Source organism: Lithobates pipiens, unplaced genomic scaffold, assembly GCF_037356315.1.
Source record: "Lithobates pipiens isolate NorthernLeopardFrog02 unplaced genomic scaffold, aLitPip1_a1.2 Scaffold_3, whole genome shotgun sequence".
NCBI lineage: Eukaryota > Metazoa > Chordata > Amphibia > Anura > Ranidae > Lithobates > Lithobates pipiens.
In genome coordinates, this window is record NW_027507790.1 from 108,517,653 (window position 1) to 108,530,468 (window position 12,816).

The 12,816-nt window shown below is 43.1% G+C and overlaps 1 protein-coding gene and 1 long non-coding RNA gene across 2 annotated transcripts in view; one reads left to right on the forward strand and one right to left on the reverse strand.

Moving 5' to 3' along the window:
- Positions 1-12,816, forward strand: part of ALDH7A1 (aldehyde dehydrogenase 7 family member A1) — a 76,664-nt gene that overhangs the window by 42,977 nt on the left and 20,871 nt on the right. The window contains exons 6-8 of the mRNA XM_077462167.1: positions 852-984; positions 6,221-6,265; positions 9,264-9,341. Of these exons, the coding sequence (XP_077318293.1) occupies positions 852-984; positions 6,221-6,265; positions 9,264-9,341 (256 nt within the window). The remainder of the gene's footprint in view (positions 1-851; positions 985-6,220; positions 6,266-9,263; positions 9,342-12,816) is intronic.
- LOC143940617 (uncharacterized) lies at positions 748-3,766 on the reverse strand. Its single transcript, XR_013263898.1, has 2 exons — positions 3,631-3,766; positions 748-3,541 (listed from the first exon to the last, which is right to left on the reverse strand). It is a non-coding gene; the product is annotated as an uncharacterized LOC143940617 (long non-coding RNA).

Here is a 12,816-nt window from a genome sequence, read left to right on the forward strand (position 1 = left end):
CACGCTCTGATCGCAGAGTTCTTTACAACGTGATCAGCTGTGTCCAATGACAGTAGATCATAAATTTAAACACAAGCTGGTTATCTGCTTTCTATTCCTCATGCTGACAGCGTGAGGAGGGGACATAAGCTGATAACCAGCTTGTGTTAAAGGGACATCTACACTGATAATCGGGGCACTGATAAAATTGTAAACGTGCCCAGTAGGCTTTTTTTTTTTTTTTGCAAGCTATCCTTGCCTCCTCTGTGCAGTTGTTGGTTTTGCACAGAGCAGCCCAGCTCCTCCTCTTCTTGGGTCCCTCTTTACTGCTCCTAGCTCCTCCCTCTTTAGAGTGCCCCTCAGCCAGCAGCTTGCTGCAGGGGGCACCTAAGCCTGAGTCAGAGCTCCGTGTATCCATTCAGACATGGAATCCTGACCTTGCCCCCACCCCCTCTCTCCCCTGATTGGCCGACTGACCTCGACAGCCGCGGGAGCCAATGGCATCGCTGCTCTGTCTCAGCCAATTAGGAGTGTCCTGGATGGCTGAGGGGATTGTTGACATCGCTGTCGAGAGAAGGGGCTCAGGTAGGTAAAGGGGGGGAGGGGGGTTCAGGGGCGGTTGCTACACAGAATGCATTAAGATTAAAAAAAACCTTCTGCCGTTACAACTCCTTTTTTAAGTAAGGAATCGAAGACTGGTTGGCTCATAAAATGTATACTGGGACTTGTAAGTGCTTAATTGCAAATATTGTTATCCAGACTCTGGACTTTTGTTAAATGGCTTTTATTTAAATTTAACTGAAATTGTTGGTACAACCTAAAAGCTCTGTACATTCTCACATGCTCATAAATGTCATATTTCATGTCTTTAGGACCTGGACATGCCCTGATTGAACAGTGGAATCCTGTGGGTTTGGTTGGAATTATTACTGCCTTTAATTTTCCAGTTGCAGTCTATGGCTGGAATAATGCTCTTGCTTTGGTCTGTGGGGACGTCTGTCTATGGTAAGCAGTATAATAAGTAATAAACAGTAGCTTCGCCCACAAGGCAAGCAGCCGTGTGCATTGTGTAGTAACCTACGGGACCAATTGGACAATCACTTGGTTGGAAATCCTCCATTGTCTGAAAAAGCTTCTGTTTCTGCTCAGGAGAAGGAAGAAAAGATACAATTTCAAACTGGAACCTGTGATCATGAGAACTTACAGGCCATGTTAAAGTTATATTTTGGAGCTGAATTCTGCTGGCTGCTTTTTTTATAGGAATAAATGTTAAAACCTATATGTGTAAAATGTATTGCAGAGACAGAGAGCTCTAGCGGCATAGCAGTGCCTTTTTTAGCTGGTGCAATGTTCTCTTGACGTTTGCATGAAGTTTGAGGGCTATGATTATTTCAGACAATGCTACAGGTGTGGCAGAATAAGAATGTGACCCTAACCTCATTAAAGGTTTATTTTTGTCTGTACCATTTCCTGGTAATTGTATCTTTAAATGAGTAAATAATTTCCCGTAAAGTTACAACTTGTTCTGTTAAGTTAAAACTTTTTATAGCATGTCACACTGGTGCAGGGCAGGAGGGGAGTGTTCAGATGATACAATAAGGCTACATGCCCATGGACATTTTTAAAAACGAGCTGTAAAGCTAGTTCCGGCACAGTTAATGCCAGGAAGACGACTTCCAGAATCACTTACTTTAGAGTCTGGAAGGCATATGTTTCTTGGTGTGGATCCAGGGGTTGACACCCCAGGAAGTATGTCATAGGTAGGATCCCGGCCTTGTCAGTGTGTTTTCTATGGCCTCTTGCTTCCCACTCTTGGTTTATAGCGTTTTCAGGGAGTAACACGGTTGATTCCCCCTATCAAGGCACCTCTAAATCCTTGGGATTTAAAATTGGTCTTATCGGCTTTGCTGAATCAGCCGTTTGAACCTTTATGAGAAATTTCCTTGATTCTTTTGACAAGAGAGAATATTTTCTGGTTGCCATTTCCTCTGCTAGAAGAGTATCGGAACCAGCGGCTCTGTCTTGTAAGAGCCATATTTCATCATGCATGAGGATGAGGTGGTTTCATGTCCTCATCCTGAATTCCTACCAAAAGTGGTAACAGGTTTTCATTTAAACCAAGATATTATTCCTCCTCCTTTCTCCCCAGATCTGGGGAAGAGAAGGCACTACATTCTCTTGATGTAGCAAGAGCGATCAGAGTCTACTTAAGGGCGACCGCTCAGGTTTGCAAAACACAGGTTTTGTTTGTACTGCCAGAGGGTCCAAGATGTGGACAGGCAGCGTCAAGATCTACTATTTTTTCCAAATGGATTTGTCAAGTGATTATTCAAGCTTCAGCTTAAAGAAGAAAATTCTTCCTTCTCATGTTAAAGCAAACTCTTCCAGGGCGATTAGTTCCTCTTGGGTGGCGCATCATCAGGCCTCTATGGCTCAGATCTGTAAGGCCGCAACTTGGTCTTCGGTTCATATGTTTATCAGATTTTATCAAATCGATATTAAAGGTCATGAGGATATTGCCGTTGGGCGCAGTATACTGGCTGGCCTCCTGTCTTTTGTTATGTATGGCTCTGTGTCCCCTGATGTAAGAAAAGAAAATGGGGTTTTTAAAACCGCTTACCTGTAAAATCCTTTTCTTTGATGTATATCAGGGGACACAGAGGTCTCTCCCTTCTTTTGGATACGCTTGTATTGCTTGGCTACAAAACTAAGGACTCCCAGTAATGGGAGGGGTTATATAGGGGAGTACATGCCATTAGGGGCGTGCCAGTGTCCAGCACCTGTCGGTTTGATATAACCCACATAGTAATTACTATGGCTCTGTGTCCCCTGATGTACATCAAAGAAAAGGATTTTACAGGTAAGCTGTTAAATATTTTTCTGTGAAAATAGGATTTTTTATATCAAACATAAAAGGGTTGGTTGATCACAAATGGTGATAGGTGGAGGTGGATGCTTGCTCACCGTGGAGATTGGGGTCATGATTGGGGCTGGCGTTGAGGCAAAAAATCATGCTGGTAGCTGGGTACAGGATATGAGGGAGCTGTTCTATCGTGATGAAAATGGGAGGTGGAGGGTGCAAATTCACTGTTGGAGTGTGGGGTGTAAAATGAGGTCTGGGACCGGATAGGTGGTGGATGGCGTTGAGGAGGCTGATATTGAGAAGGGGTTGCTAGCGCTGCTGAGATCTCGGGGGGGCCTTTGGGGGATCATGAAAAGCAGTATATGGATTACATGGAGGTTACCCACCACTTAATTATGCTTGTCTATATTGCATAGCAATACCGTGCATGCAATCCATACAATGCTTCTCTAGGTCTCCCCCAATGTCCTCCAGGATGTAATATAGGCTGCGGCAGAAGCAGGCGCGTGGGTTGCCGGTATCCAAAAATGCATCCACACTGCGCCTCTTCTGCCGCACTTACTGCAGCAGTGCTAGCACCCTGTCATCTGCCTCAATATTGCAGCCGTCCCTCCTCGGATGTCCACAGCCATGAACATGACCGCGCAGCTCCCCACGTTCTTGCTTGCCAGTCGCTGCCAACTCCAAGGCCCTGGATTCCTGCAAAAGAACGAAAATGCTTATATTGACATGTACATGGACAGACAATGAGTTAGACGGACAGGCAGACATAACAGACGGGCAGTTACCTCATCTGTGCACTCAACGCTTGCCACCCTCATTTCATGTGATGCAGTGCCAGTGCTCTCCATGGGACTGGTGGGTCTGTCAAAATAGGCCTCTTCCACAACCACCTCCCTTTGCGAAGAAATGTTAGAAGTTGTCCTGCAGACAATAAAAAAAAATTTATGCAGTTAAACAATATCCATGGAAAATACCGCCTGAAAAGAAATGTACATAAGCAGTGGCGGTGCGTCCATAAATGGCGCAGGAGTGCTGCCCCCTGTCTTCTGTCGCCACTCTCACCATAGATTCATGCAATGCATGAATCTATCTATGGTTGCCGCTGCGGCCCCTTATTTGGGTGTCTGGACCCTTGTCGGGCACCTGAATTACAGCGGTGTGGTTTTTTTTTTTTTTTGAAGAGCCTGATTAGAGCCGTTGGCTCAAATAGGCTTCCAAAATGGTAAACGGTGAGCGCAATGCTATGTGTTCGCTGTTTGCTCAGTGTTTGTGTTAGGAGCACTGACCCGCCTCTCAGCCATTCAGGTGCTCGGGCCTGGTTACCTGTCACCTGATTGGCTGAAACAGACGCTGTGATTGGACACCTGATGGAGAGGACCGGAGACATCAAGGAGCATGGACATGGAGGATGCCACCATGACCCGCTGCGAGACAGGTAACTCCCAACTCCCAGGCAATGCACACTGACAGCAATTGGATGCAGTAGATGCATTTGGCACAGTGGCAGCAATTTATGGGCACAGTGGTGGCGTTTGATGTGCACAGTGGCTGCATTTTTGTTTTTTTTGTTTGTTTTGCGCCCCCCCCCACAAATTTTGAGCACCAGCCGCCACTGCACATAAGGAAATCTATGATGATAAAATAACTAAAAAAAAAAAAATTGAACTTGCTGTCTAATGCTATTTTTTCATATTGTAGCATAAATAAACCAAATTGTTTTGATATACATAAGGTTTTTTTTTAGCAGGGGCTGGAGCTCCACTTCGTGCTCCCTTATCCTCATCTGCGAGGTCCCTCCTGACACGATCGTGCAGCGATTTCCACCGGCGCTGTAAAATCGGCGATGCAGCGTTTTTGCGCATTTCATGTTTTTACAGCTCTAACACTGCGCCTGAAAACGCCCTGGTCCTGTTTTTTTTTTTTTTTTTTTTTTTTTTTTTTTATTTATTCATTTATTTTTTGCAGCTTAAAAATGCCTATGCCATTTACAGCTCAAAAACACCATGGTGGGTATGAGGCCATAGGCTAACATGGAGAGGTGTTTTTAAGCTGCAAAAAAAAAACTCACAAAAGCGTCTGTAAAAACGTCCGTGGGCATGTAGCCTAAAGCTTATGTACATAGTTTGTTACTGTTTTGGGTACTGGAGAGCTGTTAATTTTCCCAGATCCCCCCCCAGTCAGATTGCCGGGAGGGGCAATGTTGGAACCTTAGTCAGCTTTTTATTGTCTGTAGCCCAAAATTGGAAGTTTGCCCTACCTTCCTGCCCTTGTGATAAAAGGTGGTAAGCATTAATTTGTTTACAGCAATCTTGAAGGGTTAGAACCTATTGTCTAATTTTTCTTTAAGTATTCCTCTTGTAGATTCCCCTCATTTCTGTTCTGAAGACCAGGCTGTCAATGGAACAGGAAGTGAAGGGAGTTTTTCACTAATGGGGTCACAGACAACAATAAAAAATCTGAGAGGTTCTCAACCAAAATGAAGATCAGTTTGATAGTTGAATATAAAACAAAAGCCTGATTAGTATATGGAAATGTTTAATGTTGAAGGTAAGCAACTTCACCAAATGGCAATGTAATTACTCATAAATCATGTAATGAAGATGGATGCATTTTATAGAGATGAGGCGTTTGTTCGATTGTAATAATTACTATAGTTTACATATTGTAGGCTTTGGCTTTTTAGGGGGGCATTTACACCTTTAATGTGGTGCATTCTAACATGTTGCAGTGTCTCATTTTGCATTGTGGTGCACTGCATCAGAAATTATTATTATATTTTTTTTTTTTTTGAGGTTGGTGATCTGCTGGCATAAAAAAGCTGATTGAACAATGTGGCGAAACACCACATACTGCACTTTCATTCCAATGGCAGAATAAATATTCTGGTCAATGGAATTCAGATGCTCAAATGGTAAATGTGTGTAGCGTTTTAGATGTATTGACCCACATCAAGTATTTTTTATTTTTTTTTCTGCCCAAAAGCTCTTCTGTTGAATGTACTAGTGATGGGTTGTGTTATTTTTTTTTTTTTTTTTTTTTTTTTTTGCAGACATGTACAAAGGTCAGCAAAATTTAATATTTTTTTTCTAAATAAGTCTATTGTATGGGTCCTGACCAGATCCCTTGGGCTGGAGCACCCCATTCGCCTTTCAAAGAACGCCTTGAGTTGTTCTCAATGAATGCTAGGCATTTTCTGGTTGGACAAGGCTGGGTGGTGACAACATGGATCTATATTTCATAGTGAAATGTACTTTGATTATTTCATTATTTAAAAATTTATATATATATATATATATATATATATATATATATATATATATATATATATATATTGTTTGGTTGCTAAGACTATAAAATTGTGTTTCTTTTATTTAGGAAGGGAGCACCAACCACATCGCTTACTAGTGTGGCAGTAACAAAGTAAGTTTCCTTGTAATACTAATGTATGTCATATTTGTAGGCTATTAAAATAGAGGAATTGCAGTCTGCTCAGATAATTTTGTATATAATAAAAACATCTCTGCCATTCTCAAGTTTCACTCCGACCGCTTTGCATATTTTGATTCTGTACTTGCCAAATTTGCTGCAGAAATCTCCCTCCGACAAGTCTGGCTGAAGCTGCTGCCCGTTCACTTCCTGCATTTACACACACACGCAGGCACACCTCCCAGGTCTGCTGCCCTGCAGCTTTGATTGTCCCTTTTATGACTCATCCAACCTCCCCTTCCTGACAAACTCTCACAAGAGTGAGAGAGTGCTGTGCATTATGCCATTTGCCTAGGCTAATGACCAAACAGGAAGTGGGCTGTATAAGGCATTTACTGGCAGAAAAAAAGTTTTGCTATACAAAGTTGGGTACTGCCATGCATGTGGCTGTTACTCAGAAATGTACCATCTACTTAAACATTGTTGATGACCAAATACACCTCTTCATGGAAATGTTATTCCCTGATGACAGTGGCCTCTTTCAGCAGGATAATGTACCCTGCCACACAAATGGCTCAAAAAATGGCTTGAGGAACAAAATCAATGAGTTATAGGTGTTGATGTGGCCTCCAGTTCTCAGTCTAATCAAGCATCTGTTGGATGTGCTAGAAAAATCAGATTCATAGATGTCTTACCTTGCAGGACTTTAAGGCCTCTTTCACACGAAGGAAAAAACTGACAGGCGGACCTGAACGGATGCTCCATAGACCTCTATGGCGCGTCGGATGTCAGCGGTAACATGACCGCTGACATCCGACCCGCTCCAATCCAAAAAGTGTGACGGGGGAAAAACCTACTCTTGCATCCATCATCGGATCGGGTGACGATGGACTCTGCGGTCCGTCCTCATCTGATCTCCCATAGGGGAGAGTGGTGCTCTGACAGGTCCTTCCCTGCACAGTGTGAGACGGACCTGTCATCTTCCTGCTCAGCGGGGGTCGATGGAGCAATCCCCGCTGAGCAAGCGGATGTTCAAGGGGTGGATCATCACGGATCTGTCCCATATGAAAGAGGCCTAAAGTGATTGTAAACGATTTCCTTTTAAAACAATCCGTTCAGTTTAAAATAGAAGGCAAAATCTTTTTGTATTGATATAAAAATACATCATCCGTACCTTCTTCCTTTCTATTTATTTATTTTTGTGATTACATTCCCTCTGTTCTCGGCTGCATAAGTGTTGAGGGTGGGGAGCAGCAGTACACTGAGCTTCCCAGTGAATGGTTGTGCAATGAGGACATGGCAGGACAAGTCTGATCATTGGAGGAGAGCATACAGAGTTTCCAACATAGCTAGAGAACTGATCACGGTGTGTTCTCCTACTTGGTGTGGTCAGTTTTTATTAAGAAAGCAAAGGGACTGGTAGGAACACCAAGGATTTCACAGAGGAAGCAATACAAACAGGATACTGACTCATACGTGGTATCTGCCACAAATCGGAGGTCTAGTGGTGTCTATGCCTCGATGGGTCAGTCATGTTTTGGTGGTAAAACAGGGGGACATACTGTATTAGGTAGGGGCTTTCTTGTTAAAAATAAAAAAAAATTAGGTGGTTGCTCATTAAGTTGAGGCTGATGCATGTGTTCACTTACAAAATGCAAAGTCAGCGAGCTGAAGAAAAATCTAAAATGATCAATATTTTGTATACGATGCTTCAAACCAGCATCAATTCTTACTTGTAGACTTGCACAAACAGCAAAACTTTGTTACTAAGGTGAGGTTGTGAAAGACTGTTTCAAGTCACAAGTCAAACACCGTGGCAAGACCGAGCACAGCAACAAGACGCAAGGTAGTTATACTGCATCGTTCTCTCCCAGGTAAAGATCCCAATGTAGATTGGGGTTTCAAGATGTGCTGTTCGAGTTTGTGAAGAAGCACAAAGAATCGGACAGTGTTCAGGACTAAAGACACTGGTCAGCCAAGGACCCTTAATGCAGCAAATAAAAGGCACATCATGCTTGCTTCTGACACTAAAAGATGTCCAGTAGTGCCATCAGCACATAACTGTTGGAAACCAGGTACACCCATCCACTGTCCAGAGAAGTCTGCCCAGAAGTCGTCTTCATGGAAGAATTGCCACCAAAAGCCATGCCTCTGACATGTAAATGGGGCTAAGCAGCTCAATTATATGGAAAAAAGGAAGTGCAGGAAAATGGCAGCAGGTGCTCTGGACTGATGAGTCCAATCCGGAATATTTGGCTGTAGCAGGAAGCAGTTTGTTTGCTGAAGGGCTGAAATTGGTATGACTAGTGTCTGCAAGCAACAGTGAAGCATGGTGGAGGTTCCTTGCAAGTATGGGGCTGCGTTTCTGCAAATTGAGTTGAGATCAGTGGTGACCTTAATGCTGATAAATGGAGGCAGATGCATATCCATCGTGCCTTTGACCCCAAACTTATTCTGCAGCAGGACAGGCCATAACCTACAACATATGCCATTAAGAACTTACTTCAGTGTGTAAAGAAGAACAAGGACCATGGATGTGATGGTTTGGCTCTCACTGAGCTCTGATCTCAAAACCAAGTTTGTCTGGGATTACATGAAGAGACAAAAGGATTTGAGGCAGCCTACATCCACAGAAAATATGAGGTTGGTTCTCCATGATGATTGGAGCAACCTACCTGCTGAGTTCCTTCAAAAACTGTGTACAAGTGTACCTAGAAGAACTGATGTTGATTTGAAGGCAAAGGGTGGTCACACCAAATATTGATTTGGATTTCTCTTCTTTTCATTTGCTTTCTGTCTTTTTGTTTTCTAAAAGTAAAATATTAACACTTCTGAAAGTATTTTTAATTGATTTACCAGTCACCATATAGTGCCAGTTTTTGATTGTCGTATTTAATAGTTTGCCATGATTGATTTAAGTTTAGCCTGCTGACACAAACTTTTTAAAATTTAAACTTTTTTTTTTTTTTTTTTTCCCCTTTGCACTTCATAGGATAATTGCTCAAGTTCTAGAGGACAATAAATTGCCTGGTGCAATCTGCTCCTTGACCTGTGGTGGCGCTGACATTGGGTAAGTTTATCTTTTTTCGGATGCAATTTCTAGACTGGTCACCGTTCTTTTACAACAAACTAGGAGCTTGGGGCTCAGAAGAAGCACACAGGTTCAGCATGCTAACTAGACCTTTTTCAGGCAGTAAGCGCATACACTGCTTACATTTTAACCTCTCATACGTATTGGGTAGGTGATTCAATGCATAAGTATAGGCTACTATTTAGTTTTACAACACAAAAAATAGATGGTATTGGATGGAAGATGGCGTTTTACCTCCCAACAGGTATTCTCATCAGGCCCTGCTTTGTAATGATGGGCATCTCCTGCTAAGTTCTCCATTAAATCCAAATGAAGCTCAGCAAAAGGTATGTAGTTCTCTTGTTCGGGCGAAAGCACAAAGCGTGGCATATAAATAATTTAGAATATCTTGCTGAAAGAGGCCCAGAGATACTACCGGCGTAATATGTCCATTACCCACTGACATGATTTCACCATCACTTATTCATTAGATCAGGTGACATTCATAGTCTTTGAGGACAGTGTCAATTCTTTTTATTTTTTTTAGAATGTTTTATTCTTTGCATGCTTTGCTATGTTATAAATATGCCTTCTGGTGTAGCAATAGTGTACATACTCAACCACTTGACCCTCCTATAAGGTTTTACCCCCTTCATGACCAGGGCGTTTTTTGGTGACCAAACGGCAAGTAAATAACTCTCTTTAGCAGTTATATCCTACCTATATACAGTGTCTCACAAAAGTGAGTACACCCCTTGCTTTTTTGTAATTTTTTTAAATATCTTTTCAGGTGACAACACTGAATAAATGACACTGTCTAAACAACAAAAATTAGTACACCCTTAAGTGAAAATGTCCAAATTGGGCCCAATTTTTTGTGTGGCCACCATTATTTTCCAGCACTTCCTTAACCCTCTTAGGCATGGAGTTCACCAGAGCTTCACAGGTTGCCACTGAAGTCCTCTTACACCAGTGCTCGACAAAACCCGGTCGCCAGGTCGCATTGGCGACTAGAATCAGTGACCTTGCGCCTGGGGCAGCATAGCTGGGGGTATCCCGTCTCCGTGGACCCCCCCCGCGCGATCGCGTCGGGCCGCGCCGCAGGCGGCCGGTAATTGAGCCCCCCGGCTTTGAGGCCTTCTGTGATCCTATGGTTCCTTCTGGAATCTGGCGCCCTCTTGTGGTGGCCGTTGGAATTACAACCAACAATGCTAATGGGCCAGTCTTTCTCCATCCCTTTACTTAGAACCCCTAAACAAAACAAAAAAAAAAAAATATATATATATATATATATATATATATATATATATATATATATATATATATATATATATATATATATATATATATATATATATATATATATATATATATATATATATATATAAATTTTTTTTTTAATTATTTATTCTAACACCCTAGAGAGTAAAATGGTGGTCATTGCAATACTGTCTGTCACACCATATTTGCACAGCGGACTTACATGCGCACTTTTTTTGGGGAAAAAATTTTTATTTAACCGCTTCCTGCCCGCCCTATAGCCGAATGCCGGCCTTAGGGCGGGCGGCTTCCCGTGCCTGGCCGTCCCTGGACGGCCTGGTGTTTACTTCCGCAATGCGCGCCGCCGCGGGCGCGCATCGCGGAAGTTCTGTGTTTGCCGTGTCCCCCGGGGACAGGCAAACACAGATCGCTGTAAACGGCCAATCACAGCGGCCGTTTACAGCGTGATCGGCGTGTCCAATGGAGATGATCTCATATGTAAACATATGAGATCATCTCTCAGCGCCGCTCTCCCTCCTCACACAGACAGCGTGTGAGAGGGGAGAGAAGAACGGCTGCAGCAGCCGTCAGTGTAAAAAAGAAAAAAAAAAAAAAAAAAAGTAAAAAAAAAGTTTAATAAAAAGAGCCATCCTCCCCCAGTGCCATGCCCCCCCCCAGTGCCATGCCCCCCCCCAGTGCCATCCTGCCCCAGTGCCATCCTGCCCCAGTGCCATCCTGCCCCAGTGCCATCCGCCCCAGTGCCATCCTGCCCCAGTGCCATCCGCCCCAGTGCCATCCACCCCAGTGCAATCCACCCCACCCCAGTGCCACCTGCCCGCAGTGCTATCTGTCCCCAGTGCCACCTGTTGTCAGTGCCATTTGTCCCCAGTGCCATCTGTCACCAGTGCCACGTGTTATTAGTGCCACATAGTGCCATCTGTCATCAGTGCCACGTATTAGTGCCATCTGTCATCAGTGCCACGTATCAGTGCCATTTGTCATCAGTGCCACCTGTCAGTGTCACGTGCCATCTGTTGTCAGTGTCACGTGTCATCAATGCCACTTATCAGTGCCATCTGTCATCAGTGTCACGTGTCATTGGTGCCACGTATTAGTGCCATCTGTCACCGGTGGCACGTATTAGTGCCACGTATTAGTGCCACATGTCATCAGTGCCACGTATTAGTGCCACGTGTCATCAGTGCCACATATTAGTGCCACGTGTCATCAGTGCCACGTATTAGTGCCACGTGTCATCAGTGCCACATATTAGTGTCATCTGTCATCAGTGCCACGTGTCATCAGTGCCACGTATAAGTGTCATCATTGCCACGTATCAGTGCCATCTGTCATCAGTGTCACATGTCATTGTCCTGGTATTTCAAAAGTGTAATAAGTAGTCAACAAGTTAGATGTGTAATTTATGCTCCTAGAACACGTGATGGCGCTCCCTGCATGTTGGGCCTCTCTATGTGGCCAGGCTGCGAAAAAGTCCCACACATGTGGTATTGTAATACTCAGGAGGAGTAGCAGAATTTTTTGGGGGGTGTCATTTGTGGTATACACATGCCACGTGAGAGAAATAACCTATTACAATGACAATTTTGTGGAGAAAAATAAAGAAAATGAAAAATCTTCATTTTGCAAAGAATTGTGGGAAAAAAATGACAACATCAAAAAGCTCACCATGCCTCTTACTAAATACCTTGGAATGTCTACTTTCCAAAAAGGGGTCATTTGGGGGGTATTTGTACTTTCCTGACTTGTTTGGGTCACAAGAAGCGAGATAGGCCACCAGTACATCAGATGTGATCAATTTTGTGCGATTCGCACCACAGCTTGTAGACTCTCTAACTTTCACAAAGACCAAATAATATCCACTAATTTGGGTTATTTTTACCAAAGATATGTAGCAGTATAAATTGTGGCCAAAATTTATGAAGAAAAATTAATAATTTGCATAATTCTGTCACAGAAACAAAGAAATATGCGTTTTTTTTCAAAATTTTCGGTCTTTTTTCATTTATAGCGCAAAAAATAAAAACCCCAGAGGTGATCAAATACCACCAAAAGAAAGCTCTATTTGTGGGAAAAAAAGGACACAAAATTCATTTGGGTACAGTGTTGCATGACTGAGTAATTGTCATTCAAAGTGTGAGAGCACCGAAAGCTGAAAATTGGTCTGGGCAGGAAGGGTGTTTAAGTGCCCAGTAAG